General features: G+C 44.0%; 1 protein-coding gene across 2 annotated transcripts; it reads left to right on the top strand.

Annotated features, from left to right (window-relative positions):
- Window positions 1–1414: 1414 nt before the first annotated feature.
- PRKAB1 (protein kinase AMP-activated non-catalytic subunit beta 1) lies at window positions 1415–16651 on the top strand. 2 transcript variants are annotated; one of them, XM_075898135.2, is made up of 8 exons: window positions 1415–1546; window positions 7131–7307; window positions 8134–8300; window positions 10347–10440; window positions 10756–10870; window positions 13399–13532; window positions 14820–14888; window positions 15063–16651. In XM_075898135.2, exons 2-8 carry the CDS (start codon window positions 7140–7142, stop codon window positions 15138–15140), a joined length of 825 nt encoding a protein of 274 aa, XP_075754250.1. In that variant the 5' UTR covers window positions 1415–1546; window positions 7131–7139; the 3' UTR covers window positions 15141–16651. The 2 variants fall into 2 exon arrangements, with proteins under 2 accessions (XP_075754250.1, XP_075754251.1); XM_075898136.2 differs by having other exon boundaries at window positions 1425–1551.
- The last annotated feature ends 6148 nt before the right edge of the window (window positions 16652–22799 follow it).

Raw genomic sequence — 22799 nt, 5'->3', positions numbered from 1 at the left:
GTAAAGGGGATTTATAGCAGGTCTACGCTTACTAGAGCAGCACAAAACTGCCTTCATGTCCTGGAGAACCTTCATAGCTTTTTTGGCCCTAGAGAAACAGCCTGATCTTGTTGTCAATATAGTGAGTGCATGTTATGCTGTTTCCCTCAAAGAGAGTAGGATTGAACTCTAAAGTCTGCACAAAATTACTTGCTGCCATTTGCTCAAATGCCTGACAATTTATAAACTGAGAGACTCTTCTCACCAGGAACATTTTAAATTATAATGGACATTTTGGACCTTCTGGCTGATTAAATGTTAAAAAGGAACATATATGTGACCCTCTGAATACAAGAACCGGTTAGGTAAGAATTTGAATTTATTCCAATTCTGCTTTCAGCCTAGTCTAGCAATGAGAAAAGGAAGGTGAATGTGCTGAGGCAAGGAAGGACTGGACAAGGTTGGAGTGCCCTCAGCTCCCTTTTACACCAGCACAGGAGGCTGGCACTGTGGGTGGAGGTGCAATTATATGCTTTGCCCTGTGCCTTATAAGTTATTTCTATCACTGCTGAAAAGAGTGGGTGGGGCAAGAAGGAAAAATCAGAGGCAGCCCCATGACTGTATTTAAAAGGAAGGGGAGAAACTTCATTGCTGCAATAAACTAGTGGGCGGAAAAGCTGTGCCAGACACTTTCAGCATTAATTTAAATAATCTCCTGCCTCCCAGCTCCAGTCCCTAACAGCTGTGAGAGAAGTGGGCTTCAGATGTAGCATTTGCAGGACAAAATGATACTTTGGAACGTGGGAGAAGCCTTGTTGCTGCTATGCCAGGCAGGAAGCGGGCAGATGATTTATAATAGAGGGTCAGCCCTTGTTACAGCCCTGCATAAAACATGCCATTCACAGGGGGTATTGTCAGCCAGGCCTCTTAACGCAAGCGGAAGGCTCCAAGCCCAGCACACACTGCTCCCGCACATCTCTAGGGGCGCGTTAACCCTGGAGCCTACCGATGGCAATTGAAAGGGCAGCAGCATTGGTAGCTATTGCCCTGCTGAGCAGAGCAGAGGTGCCATGGAGGTGGGGGGCGGCAGAGCCTGGGAAAACCGCCCCTCCCCCTCCAAACCCTACGGATTGCCCCCCCCCCGGGATACCGCTCCCCCGCAGTATCGACCATAGAGCGTGGGATCCGTTCTATGGTCGATCCTGCATGGAGGGGGGGGAGGAGCGGCCCCTCTCCTGTGGGCGGGGTGGTTGGGTCCTGGGATTGCGCACCCCCCAGGGGGTGTTGGACTCTCCCACCGCCGCAGCGCGGCAGCTACAACCGGAAGTGCAGGGGGCAAAGGGGCGCAGCACGGACCGGAAGTGCCAGGAAAGGCGGGCGCTACTGACCGGAAGTGCGCGGGGGGGGGGGGCGGTTTGCGTGTTGCTCCGCGGGCTGGGGGGAGGGGTGTGCCGGCGGCAGGACGAGGGGACGCGCGGAAGCCGCCGGAAGCGGAAGCAGCCCGGCCGGGGGGTCGGACGAGGCGGGATTCCGGAAGGTTGCGGGGGAGACTCGGAGGCGGCAGCCGGTGAGGTGCGGGCGGCGGGTTCCGGCCCTGCCCGCGGGGCGAGGCCCCGAGCAGCCGGCCGGGCTCGCTGACCTTGAGGCGAGGGGCGGCGCCTTGGAGACGGGAGGCGGGGGCTGAGGGAAAGCGGCTGCGGCGCCGGCTCCCTGGGACGCCTCAGAGGAGCCTGGGCCCGGGGGGAGGCCGGGCCCGTCTCAGCGCCGCTCAGTCTCGGGGTAGTTGTGTAAGGGCCGTGTCTGCCCCAGTAACAAGGGGTCGTGTTGCTGTTTGTAGCCCCAGGCGGTGTGTGTAAGAGTGTGTGTGTGGGGGGGGAGGGGGTAAGAGTGTGGGGGGGGGGAGGGGGGGAGTGTGTGGGGGGGAGGGGGAGGGGGTGAGTGTGTGGGGGGGGAGGGGGAGGAGTGAGTGTGTGTGTGGAGGGGGGAGGGGGTAAGAGTGTGGGGAAAGTTTGTCTTTCTCGATAAGGCACATCTAGCTAGTTACAAAGAATGGGTTAGATGTCACACTGGCCAGCAAGAAGAAGTTGGGTGAGAGGCCCAGGACTGGGGCAATTGCAGATGGGAAGGGTGCTCCCGCTACCAGCCTCTTCACTTGCCTAGTCTTTTCTGTATGGTTTTATGAGAAACAAGCCAATTCTAAGGATGTCCTGGCTTTTTTTTTCTTTTTTTTAACAACCAAACCGGTACCTTGCTTTAAGTTAAGATAAGAGGAAGCTGTGTACTGTATTTGGTGGTTCTAGCTCTTTCTGTTTAGGAAGAGTTCTTGAACAAGCACACATACAGTTGGACAGACAAACTCTCTCAAATATATAGTAGGTTAGATACAGTGCTGTCACCTAATTATGTTATATACCAAAAAGTTTTCAAGTGCAGTAATAGTGCCTGAAAAGAGTTAATGTGGAGGTTGAGGGGCACGGACAGGGTCTTCTTCTCGATTTGCTAATTGGCTTGTACTGAGCATGCTCAGTAACACTGCTACTGCCACTGTCCTCAGTCTGCCCTTCCATGATCTAACTGCCCCACATCACGATATGTATAGGTCACCATCCCCACCAAAATATGAAATGGGACTCCTGTTCTCTAGAAGGAATAAATAGCTTGAAGTTTTTGCTGCTTTTCTATAGTACAACAAAGAACAAAATTCCAGTGGCAAGTTATTTATGTATAATTAAAAATCACTAGTCAGTTTCATGCTGACCCTTTAGTTTTCTAGGATAGAAAAGTATGGTTGGAGGGGACCTCGAGAGGTCATCTGGCAAGCCCCCTGTGTTGGAGCTGAACCATGTACTGTATGCCTTGAATCATCGCTGATGGGTTTTTGTCTGATTTGTTCTTAAAAACTCCAGTGACAGTGATACGACAGTCTCCCTTGGTAATGTATTCTAGTATTTAATGATCCTTATTGTTAGGTTTTAATGTAAGTCTCCTTGCTATAGATGAATGATCTATTGGTTGATTGCAATCAACTGGTTGATCCCGGAGAATCTCCCAGTCACAGTCTCCAGCAGCACAGCAGGGCTGCTGCTAAGGCAGGTTCCCTGCTTGTCCCAGTCCCATGCTTTTCCTAGAAATGGCCAACACCACCCCAGTAGAGAGGTATCTGAGTTTTTCCTTAGCAAAAATTTCCCGTGAGCTCCCATTGCCCAGGAAAGGGGAACTGTGGCCAACAGGAGCTGCAGAGGTGGTGCCTGCAGACAGAGGCAGCATGCAGAGCCATATGCCTTCAGACGCCGCAGGATCATGTTGGCCACTTCCAGGAGTGTCATGGAGCCAGAACAAGCAGGGAACCTACTTTAGCAGCAGTCCCATTGCACCGTTGACCGGGAGCCCTCTAAGTGCCTACTGGAACCCCCCCCACATTTCCATCTTGCACCTCCAACTCCTGTCTCAGCCCTAAACCGCCTTCCAGAGCCAGTACTTTATCTCCCTCCAGCACTCCAAATCCCCTACCCATTCATAGCCCCCTTCTGCAACCAACTCCCTCAAAGAGCCCAATATCCCGCACCTGCAACCCAGTCTCTTGCCCCAGCCCAGAGTCCCCACTGCACCTAACCTTCCTCACAGAACTAGCACTTTGTATTCCCCTTGGCCCTCGCCCAGAGCCTGCCCCCCTTCTCCACACCTTATCCACCGCCCAGTGAGAGAGAATGTGGGAGAGAGAGTAAAGAAGAGGAGGAGGATGGAATGAATGGGGTGGGGCTTTGGGGAAGGGGTGGGGCTAGATCCTTAGTTCCCTTAAAATCAAAAAGTGATCTTGGGTGTAAGGATGTGAATGGGTAACTCTTTACCTGTTTAACAGGTACCTAGGAGCAGCCCCCTGCCTGTTGCCTGCTTTGTGCTTAGGGCTGCCAGCTCTTGCTGCCGACAGCCCCAAGCATGGGGTAGGGGTATTCAGCAGCCGCAGCCCCAATAATACAGTAGGGGGTGGGGGATGTCAGCCAGCACCCCCAGGTGCAGGGGTAGGTGGCAGCAGCCAGCAGTCCCAAGCGTGAGGGTGGGTGCGGCAGCTGGCAGCCATGCGTGGGGGCACCAGGAGGAGGATCCTGCTTAATTGCTTAACTGGTTAATCCTAAAGTTTAATCAGTAACCTTATTAAGTCAGACTTAACAATTCTACTTAAATGTAAAAACTTTGGACACCACTGCTATACATTAAGCTGAGAATGTCTTGATCTGCTTTCAGTGGACATGGAGAACAATTGATCACATCCTCTTGATAACAGCCCTAATGTATCTGAAGTAGGAATTTCATTATGTGGACTACACAATTAACCAATAAGTCTGGGTTTATAGGTTAATTTTGTTGACTACATTAATTCCCCCGCTGCATCTGGTTTTTAAACTGACTCTCCTCGCGGACTAGCTCTGCCTGCCACCCTGTGCTGCTGCCTCGGATGCAGAGTCAGCAGCACAGAATGGCAGGCAGAGCTAGTCTGCGAGGGGAGTCAGTTTAAAAACCAGATGCAGTGGAGTGGGGGGACACAGGAGGGAATGTTGTAGTCAACAAGGCAGTGGGCTCCCCTGGGAGTGGGGCTGGGAGTGCACTGGCTGCTGGGCCTGCCCCCGGGTGCTATCGAATTGTTGTGTAATCACTAAGATTTCACACGGTTACACGACTATTCAATAGCATGAAATCTAACATTCCTAATCTGAAGATCTGTTGGTTTTTTTTCTTTTCTCAAGAACATATATATGGGAACTCATCAGGGCTTGTTCCTGGAACTTCAGAAAAAAATAACATAATGAAAACATACAGAAATGACTGGCTATTATGAAATAAAAACTAATTGAACCTTGAAATAATGACTTAATTATTTAGAAAGTTTGTCCTAATGTGTTAAGTCATGTTTTAAATAGATTAATTAGAATTAAGTATTTAATTTGCATATAAAGCTTTGTTTCTGTATATTGAGAGTTTAAATATGGGACAGAGGTGATGGGAAGGGTTTCTACCAATATTACAATTAATTGGAGTGGTGATTTGGCCGATTTTGGAATTTTTATCAGGGAACTTGAGTCTGGATATTGTAACTTTATGGGATTGCTGAAAAGGGAGATTGGAAGAGATTCTTAAACAGTGTATCAGTGAAGTGTTGATGAAGACTTTCAGTTATAAATTTTTGTAATAAAACTGACTCACTGATTAACTTTTACTAGCTCTGAAATTGAGAGTTTACATCTAAACTCTCATACTTCTTACCAGCAATAGTCAAGGCTTGTGCAGTATTCTGTTACACATTTAACTTTATCTTTCTTATTAAGGATATTAACTAGCAGTTAATTTACTAGTCGAAGTCGATAGGCACGTCCGCGTTCCTCCTTTGAAATGTACAAGAGCCTCCACGGGGACCATGTACATTTCAGAGGAGGAATGCGGAACTCCGCATGCAACCAGGGGCCAGTTGGAATTGTGCTACATTGTCCCATTTACTAGTGTTGGCAGCTTTCTACCTAGCCACTCTCTCCCCATTCATAGGTGCATAGGCACCTGATCCAGGATTTGTAGATTTCAGATCTCTTCACACCTCAACGGTAGGCATTACAATCCTTGAGCACTTAGCCTGCAGAATTTAGGCATAGAAGTCACTGAAGCACTTACGAAAATTTTACCCCAGATCTAGGCCTGGCTTGGTGTGTTGTGGGATCTATGAAATTTGACCTGAGGTTTAATAGATTTGACACTTGTTACCCTTGGAATGAGAAATTTAAAAAAGTAGTCAAAACAGTTAATTAAACTGATGATGAAATGGTCCCCCTCCTGGATAAACACATCAAATTTGTTAGCTTTTAAAATAAACCTTGATTAGACAAATGCACCAACCTCAAACATCTGTCTCCCCAATCTCAAAATTAGCTTATTGTCCCTATATATTTTCTGTGTAGGATGTGGATGTTCTGAAAACTACTGCACTAGCTATATTTGAGGAATATTTTCATTCAGTACAGTTATTGATATTTTGTGGGCATTTTGGGCCCAGACAAGTTCTTATTCACATCAATATTTTTTTTGACATTAACTGAAGTTGATTATATTATATATGTGTGTGCCTATATTAATTGGCTTCTGCAGAGAAAGAACTTAAGGCTTCATTAACTGAAGGCTTACAAATCTTCCTTTAGCTCAAGTTGTAGAGATGTTGGTTGTGGAGTTGTAGGTTTAAGCACCCTGATATTAGCTCCTGATCATCTTTTGAGTGACACAGTAGAGGACCTTATCATCTGATGAGTATCTCTGAAGGACTACAGAAGAGATATAAACTCCATGTTGTTAGCGCCTTTGTGGTTTTGTGATAACTACCTGCATGCTGAGACTTCAGGTTGTCAGGGTTCAGTTTGCAACACAAAATAAACAAGCTAGATGCAAGTTTTTTTCCTTTTACCGTAGGAGCAAACTCATTGTTTTAGGAATAGTATATTTTAAAAATGCTTGTAGGATAGAGTAATTGCATGATTTTCTCTGAGACTGAGTTAGAAGACCAAGTTCTTATTCCTAGTGCCACACTTGGAGCATGTCTAGCAGCAGGATAAAAGTCAAATTAAGATTTGCAGCTTGAGCTATGTCAATTGCATTTCTGAAGTCGAAATAGCTTAATTCAGCTTTGGTACTGTCTATGCAGCAGGAAGTTGAAGGAAGCACACTCTTCCTTTGACTGCCCTTACTCCTTGTGAAATGAGGGTTAGAGAAGTTGGAGTAAGAAGTTCTCCAGCTTGACATTATTTTGAAATTATGGCTTTCTGTGTAGACTTTTGAAATAATGTCAGTTATTCCAGTATAACACTGCTGTGTAGACATATCATCAGTGTCCTACCCATGAAGGGTGGGACATTAGATGGAGTATCTGTGTTCCTTTCCCCCAATTTCACTTATAATATGTTGAATTAGTCTACTAATTACTATGCTTTGTGTCAGTACTGCATATGTGTGAAAGGAGTAGAAATATCTTTCTGCTGTTTTTTTATGGCTGCCTTTATATTACTGTTTGTGTCTGATTTATTGCTGTTTTGCCATGGGTTTATGTCTGTTCCTTACTTCTAAAAAGAAAAATATCAGAGCTCAAATTTCACAATATATATGTCAACTGATCTTTTCAGGGCCTTAAAATGGGGAACACAAGTAGCGAACGAGCTGGAATGGAGCGCCATGGGGGCCATAAGACACCCCGGAGAAATAATTCTGGAGGAGCCATTAGTACAAAAGAAGGTGATAGACCAAAAATCTTGATGGATAGTCCTGAAGATGCAGATTTGTTCCATGCTGAGGAAATAAAGGTATCATAAATTAGCATTCCTGCTCTGTCATAACCCAGGACACTGGCACCTCCTAGCTAGAATTTCTATCAAACTTTATTTTTGTAAGGCATAAAATTAGTGATATTTTAGCCAATTTTCTGTATAAGCTCAGTTCTAGAAAATGGAAGCATCACTGACTTCTCACTTTCTCTTTATAAGTGAAGGAAACTTCACTTAAGTACGATATTTTTAACAAAACTAATGGATGATTGGCTCTAAGCTCTTGTCTAGTGTTGTATCTTAATGCAACACTTTCCTTTTCTCTTTAGCTCCTTTTATATATTTTAGTGACCCTACTCAGTAACATTCCAAATTATGATTGTGTTTCTAATTCAAAAGTTCTATCACAGTTCCTGTGGTCCAGTTGCAAGTTCTCTATGGAAGGCATTATGCTGGGTTTAATAAGTGCCTGTAAAATACATTCCTTTTAAATTATTTTTTACCCATTGGTTTAAATAGAGACAGGTAGTGAGAGAAGCACACAAAGTAATAGTTACTTCTCTGGTTTAATTATTTTGCATTTTGTTTTAGTATCTTCTGCCAATTTGGAAGGCTACTAATCTTTCATCTCATGAATTATTTAAAAATATTTACAAACTTGTTTGTAAATTGTTGAGATACCAACTTGTCTCTCATGTAAGAGTGGCTATCTTCATATGTTTCCAATTTATGGGAATAGTGATGAACACACATAGGGTTGAGAATACTGTTAGTCAAATGTTACCTTTCTCTAAGCTTACCTCTCCTTTCACAGGGCAAAGGAGCCAACGTAGAACTTCTGTTGAGTAAAGTTTTGTGCTTCTAGGCTCCTCAAGAGAGAGAGGAATTTCTAGCTTGGCAGCAAGATCTGGAAGTGAGTGAAAAAGCCCCTATTCAAGATCGACCAACAGTCTTTCGCTGGACTGGGGGAGGGAAAGAGGTTTATCTGTCAGGCTCCTTCAACAACTGGAATAAACTTCCTCTTACAAGAAGGTAACTACCTTGTTACGTTGCATACACTGGCATTCTACCTAAATTGGAAACAATTAGGGGCATGCTATTGTTACACTTAGATTATTGCACACCTCTGTTAGAGCCTTAAGAGTTTTTGAGAGAAATCCTAGTGTAACATGCTATCAGTCAGGATTGTGCCATGGAAGTACTTATTTGGTTGGCACTGTGGGCAAACAGTTTAAAGTGCTTCAAAGGCAGTGGAAGGATTCAAAGAAGTGTATGCCGTAGTCAAAGCAACAGGCAAGGGAGATATTTTCTGCATGGTGGTTTATAGTTTCATTGCAGTCTCTTTTCTTGTCTGACAACTTATACCTCTTCTAATAAAGGTACAGAGAAATAATAATGGACAGTGGAGGAGAAAAGTAGGCTTGTTTCCTTCAGTTGTAATGTTTAGAAAAAAGACATTCTGTCCCTTTTTAATTTGAACGTGGCAGTCACTAGAATGAATCAAGTACACTCTTACAAAGTCCCTTTCAAATACAGGCAGTCCCCGAGTTACGCAGATCTGACTTATGTTGTATCCGCAGTTACGAACGGGGTTTGCTCCGCGTCTCCCTGGGAGACGGGGAGCAAAGCCTCTGAGGACGCCGGCAGCGGGACAGCCGCGGCGCGTCTGGGCTGTCCGCGTGCTCCGCGGCTTTGCTCCCCATCTCCCTGGTCTGCTGGTCTCCAGCAGACCAGGGAGTTGCGGAGCAAAGCTGCGGAGGACCCGGGCTGCGGGACCGCGGTGCATCTCGGTCCGCCGCCCGCGTCTCCCTGGTCTGCTGGGGGCGCGGGGGGGGGGGGGGCGCAGCTAGTACACCCCCCCTCCCCCAGCAGACCAGGCTTTTCTCTGGACGCCTGTGGTAGAGCAGCTGGGGTGCTGCCGGTTGGTCCCGCAGCGCCGCTCTGGGCACTACTGGAGCAACCCAGCAGCACCCCAGCTGCTCTGCCCCAGGCATCCCCAAGTCAGCCGCTGCTGAAACTGACCAGCGCCGGGCTTCCTGGAATCAGCCGCTGATCAGTTTCAGCAGCAGCTGACTTGGGAACACCTGGGGTTCTTAAGTTGCATCTGTATGTAAGTCGGAACTGGCGTCCAGATTCAGCCTGTTGAAACTGATCAGAGGCTGATTCCAGGAAGCCCGGGGCAGAGCAACTCTGCCTCCGGCTTCCTGTAGTCAGCGCTGGTCAGTTTCAGCAGCGGCTGAATCTGGACTCCAGTTCCGACTTACATACAGATTCAACTTAAGAACAAACCTACAGTCCCTATCTTGTATGTAACCCAGGGACTGCCTGTAGACATTCATTCGAAATTCAAACAGCAAAAACAATGTCTCAGATTGGAACTTTAATCTGCATACTTTGCCCCCTTACCTGTCAAGAAGCAAGGAAGGGAGGACTATTAATGTTGCATGACCCACTGGTATTTGTTCATGTGGTAAGACTTCTGTCTGAGGTACTGTGAACCTCAAAACAGGCAAGAAGCTCGTAACAAAGGAATGACAATCTGATCAATCTGTGCTTACTCAAAGCAGTTTTTCTGGCATTAGTTCAGTTACTCCTTTCATTTTCTCAGTTCTTGCTCCATCATTTGATGGGCAAGATTTGTTCTGGAAGATACTAAAAGACCAAGGCTATGTTGGAGAGAGCAGATCTTTATGTGAAGCTTTGGCTGATGAGCCAAAACAAACATGCGCTCACGCTGAGTAACACAGATGCAAGAAGAATGGCTTATCAGAACACAGTATGAACCCTTTGATGATAGGAACCTGGATTTTCTGGTGATCAGTGTTAATGTGAAACATGTTTGGTTGTGCATATCAAGAGATGACTCAGCTGTCACTGAGGATTATTAGTTTCAGCTTGTTTCTGTCCATTTAGATTATTGCACTTGATTGCTTCAATGTGCTCTTAAAGGGTTATTACTCTGAAGAACTTTTTAAAAGATTCTGTTTGAGATCTTTGCGTTCTTTGTAGCAAGACAGTAGATGGACTGGTGTTTCAGAAATAACATGTAATTGTTTGTGTATTTTTCTGAAATCACAGCCACAATAACTTTGTTGCAATCCTGGATTTGCCAGAAGGTGAGCACCAGTACAAGTTCTATGTGGATGGTCAATGGACACATGATCCTTCGGAGGTAACGTTTTCTGTGATCTTGCAGATTTATAAGCTGATCCATGCATGTGAATGGGAGAAATTAATTAGCTTCCATGCTAACCTAAAAGAAAAGACCATTGCTGATCAAGGCAATTGACTGTTTGAGCTGGTGGAATGTTCCTGGCACTAGCTGGGTTAGTTAACTACCAAACTGAGGGTAGTAATGCTGGCTGGCTGTAAAATAAGAGGCTATGAAGTAGATGAGGACTCTGGGATACTGGGTTTTCAAGTCTATAGAATATTAATAACCCTGCATACCTTCTGAATTGTGGCTTTTGCCTCTGTTTATTCCCAGCCAGTAGTAACCAGCCAGCTTGGTACTGTTAACAACATCATTCAGGTGAAGAAAACTGACTTTGAAGTATTTGATGCTTTAATGGTGGACTCCCAGAAGTGTTCAGAGATGTCTGGTATGAATCCAATTGTAATCTTATGCCACATACTTGAAGTTGCACAAATAATCTGCACATTTAATTCCTGATCTTGCATTAAATCTCCAAAGCAGAAGAGTCTCTCTTTTTCTATACCGATCTATTGGGGTTATATGCAGGAATCAAGGAACAAAAAAGGAGAAGCTGGAATGAATGAAGAGATTGTAGCAAGATTACAGGTCACTGGTCAAACCTCATCAAGATCATAATGAAGCCATTTGAATGGTGATTCCAGACCATTCCAGGATGAATCAGTAGTGGTGGCCCAATCCCTTTTTTTTTCTTGTTCTTTTTCTTACAGTTCTTTGTCTTTCTCCCCCAGGGAGAGTCCATGAAATTTAATAGATTGAAAAGGGGTCGGTATGCTTGAAAAGGTTGGGAACTACAGCTTTAAGTGTTGTACTGTGGGACTGCAATAAGATTGTGTATGATGGGTGTGGGAAACCCAAAGGCCAGTTCCTGTTCTAGTGAAAATTTAAGTGTTCACATACAAAGTGGATCAGTTTCAGTAGGAGAGATTTAAAGAGACCCAGTCCAGAATACTCCATAGTCCAGTGGTTAGGGCACTCACGTGGGAGGTGGAAGACTTGGATTCAAATCTTTGCACCCCATCCAAAGGTGTGAGAGGGAGGGAATCTGATTTATTAAAATAAAGGGTTAATTTTGACACTGGTCACCTCATCAGCAAGATGCTACTCCTATTACACAGACTGGAACAGTAGTAGCTGGCAGAATGCAAAATGAATTCAAGTTTCAGAATCTGACAGAGTTTGGGGAAGCTCAGGCATAAAGGTCTTTAAAACCATCTCTTGGGCTCCTTGCTAAAGACCCCACGATTTGCCTACTGGAGACCAGCTGGGTAGGGGTAGGCAGTCAAGAAGGGCTGGTCCCTTCTCTTTTTTTTTTTTTTTTAATTTTCTGGTCCAGTATGTCTGTAGCAGACACTCAGTGCCTCTGTAGGAGGCAGCAAGGTTGGGAGTTCAGGCAGGTCCGCTGATCCAGCACATGTGAAGAGCCACAAGTCGACTCCTTGGGCATGTCAGCTCCAGCGTGCCCCCCCACCCTCCGCACTACTGCATCTCTATCAGAGGCAGTAGCACGGGATTGTGGGGGGCAGGAGGATTTGGTGCTTATGGGGAGCCTGCTTAAAGCCAGCTCCTCATAGGCACCAACTCATGCTCTCTCCCACCACCCAATACAGAGGCAGCAGGGCAGGGAGGGTGGGAGAGTGTGTGTAGGCAATAAGATAAACCAGCAAGCCTATGTTTACCAGTTAATTGTGAGTAGACTACATGTTGATATCCTTAGTACTCACAAGACCCTTGCCCTGATGCCGCCTAATCCTGTAGGTACCCAAATTGCCTAGACTGCTATGTTTCCACTGGTAAAGTCACACTGGTAAAAAGCACTCGTGAGGTCAGTAAACTAAAATTTAATACAGACCGTGAATTAATTATAATCCTATACACTTGAAATGTAAGTACAATATTTATAGTCCAGCTGATTTATTTTATAAGTGCATGATAAAAATGCGAAAGCACTTATTTCACTATCACTGTCTGCTGTGACATTTCTGAGTTTATATGTCAGATTTCTCAGCCAAGTATTTTTTAAGCGAGGTGAAACTTTGGGATACACAAGATGACTCGGACTCCTAAAAGGGTTACAGTAAAGCAGGACTACTCAACATGTGGGCTGCATGCAGCCCACGTGGTTTTTTGGATTTACGTGGGCTCAGTATGCGACCCGCAGGTGGGATCCTTTGAACGTGGCTTCCACTGGGAACACGTTCCACAATGGCAAGGTGTCTCCCAGGCGAGGTGAGCACTGAAAGATGCAAGTGGATGGGCTGGCTGGAACAGACAGGTACAGGGTGTAGGCGTTTCTAGCCCCCAGGGAGGAGGTGCAGGGAGTGCTGGGGCATTGTGGGAAGTGCTGTGTATTCATTCCTGTCAGTGTGAAAGAAGCTTATTTGCATACATATTTGCATGTATATGCAACCACACTTAGGTTGTGGGCCTCAGCATATGCTATGAGTGTCATTGTACCCCACGGTGCTTCCAAAGTTGAGTAGCCCTGCAGTAAAGTCTGGAAGAGTTGAGCCCCACTACCTTGGTGCATGTCTACCAGATTAAGCCCCACACAAAACTCAAGAGGAGCAGTAGCAGCCCTGCTTTACTCAATGATCCAGGATTAGAGCACCTATTCAGGTTGTAGGAAACGTGAGTGAAATGACACGACAAAACTTCTTAGAGTGCTGTGTAGCTGCAGCCTGCAACTGTTCTGTCCCAGCTGATGGTTGTTCCTGGCCCAGCAGGAAATGTCTCAGGAAACTTTATCTAGAGTGTATAGGAAGTGTGGTATTTCTGTAATTCTTAGAGGGCTTGCTTTTTAGTGCAATTAGCTTCTGTCGTACATGTATCTGGCTGTTAAATTATTACTGCAGCTAAACATACCTGTAATGGGTTGATCTTTTTAACGTTTAAACATGTAACCTCTCCCTACAGAGATATCTAGCTCCCCACCAGGACCCTACCATCAGGATCCCTATATTTGTAAACCAGAGGAACGATTCAAGACTCCACCTATTCTTCCACCACACCTGCTGCAAGTGATCCTGAATAAGGACACTGGCATTTCTGTGAGTGGGCCACTTTTATTTCTTTGGATCAGGTATTTAAGAGTTTAAGCACTCACTGCAGCTGCTTGTAACACACTCAAACCTTGGATGTATCCCCTACTGTGTTGTCTTTGTTACCCAAGTCCAAACTGATCCCTTTGTAATTATCTTCTTACCCAATTCTTTTTCTAATTTGGAAGAATAGTACAGGTCAGACTTCCCTGGGATCAAATCAGTCCTGGATGAGGGATTTTGCCAGACCAGGGGAGGTCATTTCTGGCCCCTCGCCTCTATGCCACTGGCCCTGGCAGCCATAGTATGGCTGCCAGCTTCCTAGCTGGCTCCCTTCTGCTGACAAACCCTCCGAACACAGGGCTCCCCACCCCTGCTGCCAGCTCCCAGCGGGAGAGTCCCAACAAGACTCTCTGGTCCTAGAACATCCATGGTCTGACCAGAGTCCTGGTTGAGAGAGGTTAAAGCTGTAACCCCGTTCCCCCTCTCCCTCATGCCCCCCCATCATAAGTCCTACGCTATTCATGGCAAGTTCTGAGAACATAGCAAACCTAGGGTACATCTACACTACATGCCTCTGGCGACAGAGGCATGTAGATTAGGCTACTGGACATAGTAAAATGAAGCGGCGATTTAAATAATCGCGGCTTCATTTAAATTTACATGGCTGCCGCGCTGAGCTGACAAACAGCTGATCAGCTGTTTGTCTACTCAGCGTGCTAGTCTGGACGCTCCCCTGCCGACATCAAAGGTATCTGTCGACCACCCAGGTATGTCTCATCCCAGGAGGCATACCTGGGTGGTCGACAAATACCTTTGATGGTGGCAGGGAAGCGTCCAGACTAGCGCGCTGAGCGGACAAACAGCTGATCAGCTGTTTGTCGGCTCAGCGCGGCAGCCATGTAAATTTAAATGAAGCCGCGATTATTTAAATCGCCGCTTCATTTTACTATGTCCGGTAGCCTAATCTACATGCCTCTGTCGCCAGAGGCATGTAGTCTAGACGTACCCTAGAGAAATCACAAAAGGCCCATTGCTATATATGGTGGAAATGTAACCCCATTGATGCCCTGGATCCCTCCTTAAGTGATCATTGATTGTATTGGAATTTTGTTCTTGGCACTGGAGGACCCCCCTACCTCCCTATTTTCATGGGCCCCCTTATCCTTCCTACCATCCAAGGGTGACAGCTCTTTCCCTTGGGAAACCAGTGCCAAGATTTGCTGACAACTAAAGACAATATCTGCCATAATTTAATCTTCCATGCTCTGTCTCCTCCCTTGATATGCTTTTCAGTGCGATCCAGCTCTGCTTCCTGAGCCTAATCATGTCATGCTGAACCACCTCTATGCACTTTCTATCAAGGTAAAGGAGTCTTGCCTTTCATAGCAGTTGCATTTAGCTAACCATTAGCAGGGCTCAACAAATAGTGTAATCTACTCGCAGAGTGCAGAACCGTGCAGCTGGCGAGTGGGGCTCGCCACCGCATGGCGAGCCCTGACCATTAGGTTGTGCTAATTTGTTTTCCATTTTCCCTAGGATGGAGTAATGGTGCTTAGTGCCACCCATCGGTACAAGAAAAAATACGTGACTACTTTGCTGTACAAGCCAATATGATGGGTCCTGCATTTAGTAACCAGGTATCCTGGGAATGATGAAGTGCTGGAGGAAACAAATTCTTTGCTATACCAAAATGTGCATGATTTAGCCTATCGTAAACACTCTGATTTCATACAGGTTTAAAGACTTCACATTTGTCTAATTTTTGCCTTGTTCTCCAGTCCCACCTGGAAATTTTCAGATTCAGCCAGGACCAAACACCTGATCGGTGGTGTTGCCATTTTTTCAGCTCAGTAACAATCACTTGGGATCTATTAGTGAAATCATGCTGGAAAATACAGGGATAGTGATGGCTCAGATGTGGTTCATGAGTGATAGAAGCTGTAGAAGATAATATTCTCAATTGTGCAGGATCCTTGCTGTTTGAGTGGCTGTTTTTTATCATAAGGCTGAATGATATCACTATATTACTGGCTGAGCTCCACCATATTCCCTGGCTTAAATACATGTGGAAAATGGCACTCCTTCTATTGCAGATTTTTTTGGGTGAAGCCAGAGATGCTGCCTACCAACACTCACACAATTTTTCTTTAATCAGTAAACAGGGGTTCAGTAAGTTTTCCAATGTAAGTGATGCTCTAGCATTTTTTTCTCTTATGAGAACTCAGAAATAACTTTTTCCCAGTGCAATTGGCTGGTAAAGACAATTATTCTTAATTACTGTTTTTTTGCTAAGACCATATAATGTATCCTGCAATAATCTGTTCTTGTTACAGACTTGTAATCTTTTTTTTCTGACAAGAGCTGACTTAAACAGGGCTGAGTTCCTGCAAGAAAACTGACCAATGTAGGATAATGACTCTAATTAGCTTTTATCAATTAATGATAAGGTGATTCCGAGATACTCTAAAAATGGTACAGTAAATGAGATATTGAGGGTATAAGTAGGTGTAGCCCCTGTAAAGTGGCACTGTACCAACTTATGTCAAGGTTGGGATTGGCCCTGAATCTATATTTACATTTGACTCTGCCAGCTTAAATTCATGTGGTCTCGGCAGCAAGGAATCCCAACAGTTTCTGACACTTCCTGCTTTATTTGTATTTTGTAAATGAATGTAGTTCTTGCAAAAGGTGCCAGGTTGCCTCTGAGACTGTTGATCTATTTGATCCCCCAAAAGAATGCATGATGGGGATAGTGCAAAATTCCCTGCCAATGTGCCTCAGGTCTGACCTGGAGGGACCACCTTGGGGAATGTGTAGTTGTCTCCCTGCACATTCCTCGGCACCAGTCAGAGTGCCAGTTGTGACCTCAGTCCATATCCCATGCAGGGGTGCGCAGTACAAAAATCACCAGGTAGCTAATCAGAGGACGACTAGATCATTGGGGACCATGCTAGGATGTGACAGTCAGTGTAAAAGATCCAGTTCCAGACTTCTGATCTGTTCAGTTGTTATATTTTGAGTCCTTGAGGGTACATTGCTGTTGGGTTTTCTTTGAAAACACGAAATTCCTGTCATAGTCTGACCTTGTCAAAAACAAGTTAAAAATAAAGCGTTTTAAAGAAAAATGTGTTGTTTGCTATTCGCTCCCTGGCCAAGACTTTACTGGGTTGGCGGTTGCATAATGCTTAGCTAATTATGCAGTTTCTCTCCCTGGTTAACGTGGTAGCTACTTTACTTTTGTAAAACCCAGCTTCAACATGCATCACAAATTGATAGGGAGTAATACATTTTAAGATTGGTAGAGGGGAAGTAAATAATGCTATTAATGAGCTTTGGCAATTGGAAAATGTAAGGATTTCACTTCTGGGAAACTTTTTGTTCTAAGATTGCTCAAGCTGCTTCAAATGTGACAATCTCTATTTGTTATGCCTTGATGTACTAGGTATACTTGACTGCTTAGAAAAGTTTATTTTATGTTTATCATTAAGGATAACTGAGGCATCAGAAAGAAAGTCTGAGAGAAGAGATTGTACCATATAGAGCCTGCACCTTGTAACACTTGTGAACTTGGGCCAACAGGAAATCTAGACCGGGGGAGGTCTCTTAACAGCTAGAAAACTACATTAAAGTGCAGCAGAACTCAATATTACCAGCTGCAGCATAACTCAGCTGGAATCCCAGTGGGACCTCGAAGTAAAATCAATGCATATACTCTATCTGCCCACATCAGAAAGGTGATCCCAAAAGTAAGGAAATGCCCACACCAAAAACGTGATGCTCAAACTCATGTTGCAAAACAGCATTAACTTTCAACAATGATTATTTGCAGTGTTTGCAGAAACAGGGAAATGATACTAAATACTCCTGAGTTGAATAAATAAGGGTTAATTTCTGGCTGGTATAAAAAGGAATCCCTGAGGTCACCCAATGGCATTCTTCAGTGATACTTGTCCACACTACCCTCTTGCGCAAGAGGGCTTACACTTCTTAGAAAAGAGCATAGCTCTTGCACAAGAAGCCCTCTCTTCCCACGCTTTACTGTAAATCATCTTGCACAAGAGCTGGCGGGCTGTGTGGACACTCTGTGGCTTCTTGTGCAAGAACCTGCCAGTGTAGACGTAGCCTTTGAGAAGAGCAACCTCATAAGCCTTTTCTCCATGTGGGCTGCCAAATAGAGAAAGCCTTGTGCTGTGTTTTGAACTCATTGTGTTTGGACTGTTAAAACTTGTGTTGTGAGGCTCTACAGCACAGTACTCACTGGCTGGGGAAAAGCCAGAGCCCATTTTGCCAATGGCTGATGTGACCAGTTACATACTTCTCCTTTGCATCTGTCTTTGGGGGAGACTACAGTACAGGAACACGTAGATTGCGTCTTGCAGTAATACTCCAGTGAGAGCTGTGTGTCAGCACCATGTCCCAAAGTGTAATACTCCAGTCACTACCACTGTGTTGCCTTATGGCCCATGGCATCTAGCAGAACTTCTGCCTGCAATACTGAATGCCTGAACAGTTGTTGTTATACTGGTTACAGACAATAGGGTCATGTGCTTATTGCTGGCACATGGATTGAGCCCTGCCCAGGTACAAAATGTGTATCTGCAAAAATGATCTGCAGATACCCATGGATACAAATCAGATTATCTACAAATTTTCAGAGTTCTAGGTGCAAAAATGAGTTGCAACTCTATGCAGCCACAGCTGCAGATATAGAGCAGTTATCTGTGGTTCTGTGCATGGGTTACTTTGGCAAGCTGTTTTGAGGGCACTTGGCAAGGAGGAAAACTGGACCATGGCTAACACCACAGCAGGCAATAAACATGCAGTACTAGGATTACCATTTTTTTTTTAGTGCTTGCTTTTAAACTTGATATCCATATATGGTTTTTTAGTAAAATAAGAGCCAGCCATTTTCAAGGTCTGGCTGAAATTTTTGGAGCACACATTTATGAAATGGCCTCAGCTCAAAAGCCATACATTGTTTAGCATGTATATGTTACTGACATTAACATCTGGTTAATGTATAAATTTGTATACCTGCCCTTTTTGGCTTTGGCTGGATATGGTTGCAGGATGGGGGTTAACAGCACTAACATTGGGATGTGAAAATAAAAATGTCAAAAGAACCTAAGGGGTATACAGCCCAGAGTTGGGGGGAAAAAGCCTGGTATTTTCTAGCATGCAAAGATTAATTCATACACACTGCTTAAATGATTGCTGTTCTACACCCTGGTTGCCTCAGTGTCACAAACTGACTTCCTGCCCTTGCTTTGATTTATATACAGCAAATAGAACTAGTCATTTGTGTTTAACTGAATAACCCTCGCTTTGTTACCTAATAATTAAAACAACCACCCCCCAACTTTATAGCATGTGGACCTAACTTCTTCAAGCCCCAGCTTGAAACATGGAAAAAGATTAATTACTTCACACCTTTCACCAACAAATGATATGAACTAAGTGGAAGAAAAGTTAATTATTACTTTTGCACCTGACTACATTTTCCTAGGCTAAAGTGGAATTATTCTCTGCTGCAACTGCTCTAAAATTAGGGGGTGGATGGATCTCCTTGTACTAAAGGCTAAACCCTAGTAGGTAGCTCAACACACTATGGCTATGTCTACATTGGCATGATTTTGCACCAAAGCACCCGCTTTCACGCAAAAACATGCTGCCTGTCTACACTGGCGGGGAGTTCTTGCGCAAGAACACTGACGTTCTAATGTGTGAAATCAGGGCTTCTTGCGCAAGAACTATGATGCTCCCGCTCAGGAAAAAGCCCTCTTGCACAATTGTTCTGGCACAAGAGGCCAGTGTAGACAGGCAACATGAATTTCTTGTGCAAGAAAGCCCTATGGTTAAAATGGCCATTAGAGCCTTCTTGCACAAGAGAGCATCTACACTGGCACGGATGCTTTTGCACAAAAGCACATCTCTTGCACAAAAGCACATGCCAGTGTAGACGCTCTCTTGCACAAATACTTTTATGCAAAAACTCTTGCGTTAAAAGTATTTGTGCAAAATCTTGCCAATGTAGATGTAACCTATACGTCTGTCAAAGCACCATTTTTTGCCTTTGGCATCAAATTCCCTCAGCCTGTGCTGATAGTAGGTGCTATTTGTCATAATCATTTAGTTTCTACTGTTCCATGTTTCATGAAAAGTCCCATAGTCTGTAGTGGAACTGGATGTTTATATCTAACTCTCATTCTGTGTATGGAAGCCACGCACACTTTTTGGTGACATGTATTTTCAGATCCGACCCTTTCATAAAAGCAACCAACTGCATGCTCTAAAATGTGCCTTAGAGGGACAGTATGTCAGACCATAGCCAGCCCTACTGTCAATGGGGTGGATTTCTGCAAGAAGTGTATGCAACTCAGTCATTGTATTCTGCACCCTTTGTTACCGCATGAATTAAATCCATCCAAAGGAAAAAGCTGGGTACAAAACATGATAGCATAGCTACTACTTCATATGCCAGCTTGTTTGTTGATAGACTACCATTATAGGTAGGTGCCATATGTCTCCTTACCGTTGCTTCATGCAAGTAAACCTTAAATTTGCCATAGACACAATGCTTTTTCTCCAGTAAATTTGAGCACAGAAAATAGGGTCAAGGTGGCTGAGAATGTGTGTAGTGTTCATGGCAGTCAAAAGGCTTAATAAATATTTTACTTCACGTTTCTAGATTATTTTAGTTTTGTTACAATTCTGATCATGCATCATAGGAATGAAACAATGAGTTTTAAAGATGTATTCTCTGTGCACATTAAAATAGAAATAAAGGAACATTTAACAAGTTAGCATTTCATCAGATACATCAGATAGTAGGCACAATAGATAAATCAAGCAGTTTGGCTTTATGCAGAACATTTTCATGTAAAATGTTGTGTAGACCAAAATGTAAGAGTAGCTATTAGTAAATCTCCCACACGCCTGCCAAGAAAAGCCTTTATGGGGAGGTTGGGATATTTATGTGCACAAAAACACTGAACAGTAGGAGGACAGAAATAAAAAGTTACTGCAGGCAGCAGAGTGAATATTAAAAACTCTTCCTGTGAAAGAATTCTTCAGACCCTGTAAAAATTGTTAGTTAAAAATAGTTGTATTTACATTAAGTCTGATCTAGAGTTTTCCCACCAGGTGTAAGTTATTAAGATGTACAGTAACTTGGCAGATTAAGTACAATCTGAATTATATTTGTGTAGGCTTTTAAAAAATTGCAGCTCTCAGGCATTACAGCACCAGAATATTAAGATGGTGGGATGAATAACTAACCATTCCCCTTCCTATTAAAACACTGCTGCAGGAGAGCAGCAGCAGCAGCAGCCGCCGATGCTATTGGCAACTAAAAGGGTTTATTCCTACCTGAAATTTTGTATTTGGATTATTTGCCAAGGGCCAGAGTCTTCCAGATACTCATCTTCATCTCTGCTACCATCAATGGATGTATAGTTAAGGGCTTACACTGCTAGTTAAAAACCTGTTTCAGTTCAAATCAATATGTTTTAGCTTTCTGATAGCGCATATGCTACTTGGTCATGGGAAGATGTCTGCTAAAAGGCAGAATAGTCTGAAGATGAGCTCTTTGGTAAGCTTGCACTATTGATTACATAGCTCCCAAGAATGGCTAATCTGATAGACTAGTTTAGTGGTACCCTACATGGAAGGAAAAGGTCATTTCACCATGCTAGTCAATATAGTTAATTGTTTTATTTGGTTATTCTTCAACAACAAAGTTCAATATTTTCCAGGTGGACTTTGAACTGTATTTGTGGTTTCCTCCCTTGTCAATAATAAAAAGGTAATGAAGAAAAATCCTGTACTTTTAGATACCTAAAATCTCATTTATGCTAACAAGCTTTTGATTGTAATTTAATGTCACAATATTTCTTCATGGGATCTGGGAGGATTAAGCTGAGGCCCCTCCAATGTCTGAAGATGGCTGTCCACAACCACCATTAAAACAAAAAGCTAGTGTTGAAAAATGCAGTTTACAATAAAAAAGTAGAAACCAATTCAATTTCCTTTTGTTACGAATATAAAGTTTCTCGTAAATATGTACAGTCCTTTGAGCTATCTCTATAACAGGAAGCATTTCACAAACAAGACACAAGATATACACTCTCAGGACTTGACAAACCCATTTCTAGGCCATGAAGATCTTCCATGAGATGCAAAGACTTAAAGACTGATCTCTGTGACCTTTCAAAATACTAAGACCAAGAGACAATTTTCAGCACGTTTCCTGCCAAATCATCTGGTCTAAAGTAACCCAACAGACAAGAGAACAGAACACAATATCCATGAACTTGCCAAAGGGCACTGACAAGGCATTTGGAGGTTTATGGGTGTCTAGGACAGGTTAGCACTGGCTGGCAAGGAACAAGCGGAAGATAAAAGGCTTGGCCAATGGGAAAACTGGATGCAGTTTTGCTCCTTTCCTTTTTTATAGAGAACACAGTTGTTCACTCAGCATGTTGCTGAAGCAGACTGAATGGTCAAAAGCTGCCTCGAGAATCATTTGCTCCCTGGCTCAGTTACAAGGGAAAATGTTCATGGCATTGGAGAATATGAAGCAATAAATGGCTTGAGGTTAGAGGCAGAAGCAGAGGTGAGGTGTTTGGTAACCGCCAAAGCTGTTTATTGCAAGTATCCTCTTGTGCCGTGACTGTTAGGTTTTACAGTACAAGATACAATCATAAAGTAAGAATTTTGTTTTGAGAGATGATAATTCTGTGCACTTGCTTTCTCATGCTTTCCTATGAAGTTCGGGGGAGAGGGGACAACCTGACTGTGAGGAGTGGCCTCTATGGAAAACAATGGCCATAAGATTCGGATGCAATTTCTGAATGGGATCATGTTAGACACTGGGGTGATGTGAAGGAGAGGGATAGTGATTATAGTTCTCTTGCCATATAATAAGGAAGTAACTCTCTTCTGTGCCAAATTCTCCAGTAAATCATGGCAGTCATTTTGCAGCGTAATCTAAAGACTTCAATTAATTTACAGGTGAGGTACAATACAATACTTAGCACAGCAACCTAAAAGGAGAGAGCAGCCAACGTGATGGTGCGGCAGCATGCAGTGAATTGCCATGCAGAAAACTTGGGTCGAAAGTCTCGTACCCTAGAATGTCAGAGACAATGCACTTTGTTTTAGGGCATGGGGGACTGTGACCATCTAATCAAGGGATCTGCCCTTCTCATCATCCATCTGAACAAAGCTGCACTGGAGCAATTTGAGTGAGAACAAAAGAGAATGAGCTTTGAA

Source organism: Pelodiscus sinensis, chromosome Z (genome assembly GCF_052426305.1).
Source record: "Pelodiscus sinensis isolate ZL-2025 chromosome Z, ASM5242630v1, whole genome shotgun sequence".
Lineage (NCBI taxonomy): Eukaryota > Metazoa > Chordata > Testudines > Trionychidae > Pelodiscus > Pelodiscus sinensis.
This window is presented reverse-complemented; position numbering and strand designations above follow the sequence as displayed.

Excerpts from the sequence above, each read along its gene's own strand:
- PRKAB1 (XM_075898135.2), top strand. The coding sequence starts at position 7,140 with ATGGGGAACACAAGTAGCGAACGAGCTGGAATGGAGCGCCATGGGGGC. Across the intron at positions 8,301-10,346 it reads AAACTTCCTCTTACAAGAAG|CCACAATAACTTTGTTGCAA; the intron begins GTAACTACCTTG and ends CTGAAATCACAG. Across the intron at positions 10,441-10,755 it reads GGACACATGATCCTTCGGAG|CCAGTAGTAACCAGCCAGCT; the intron begins GTAACGTTTTCT and ends GTTTATTCCCAG.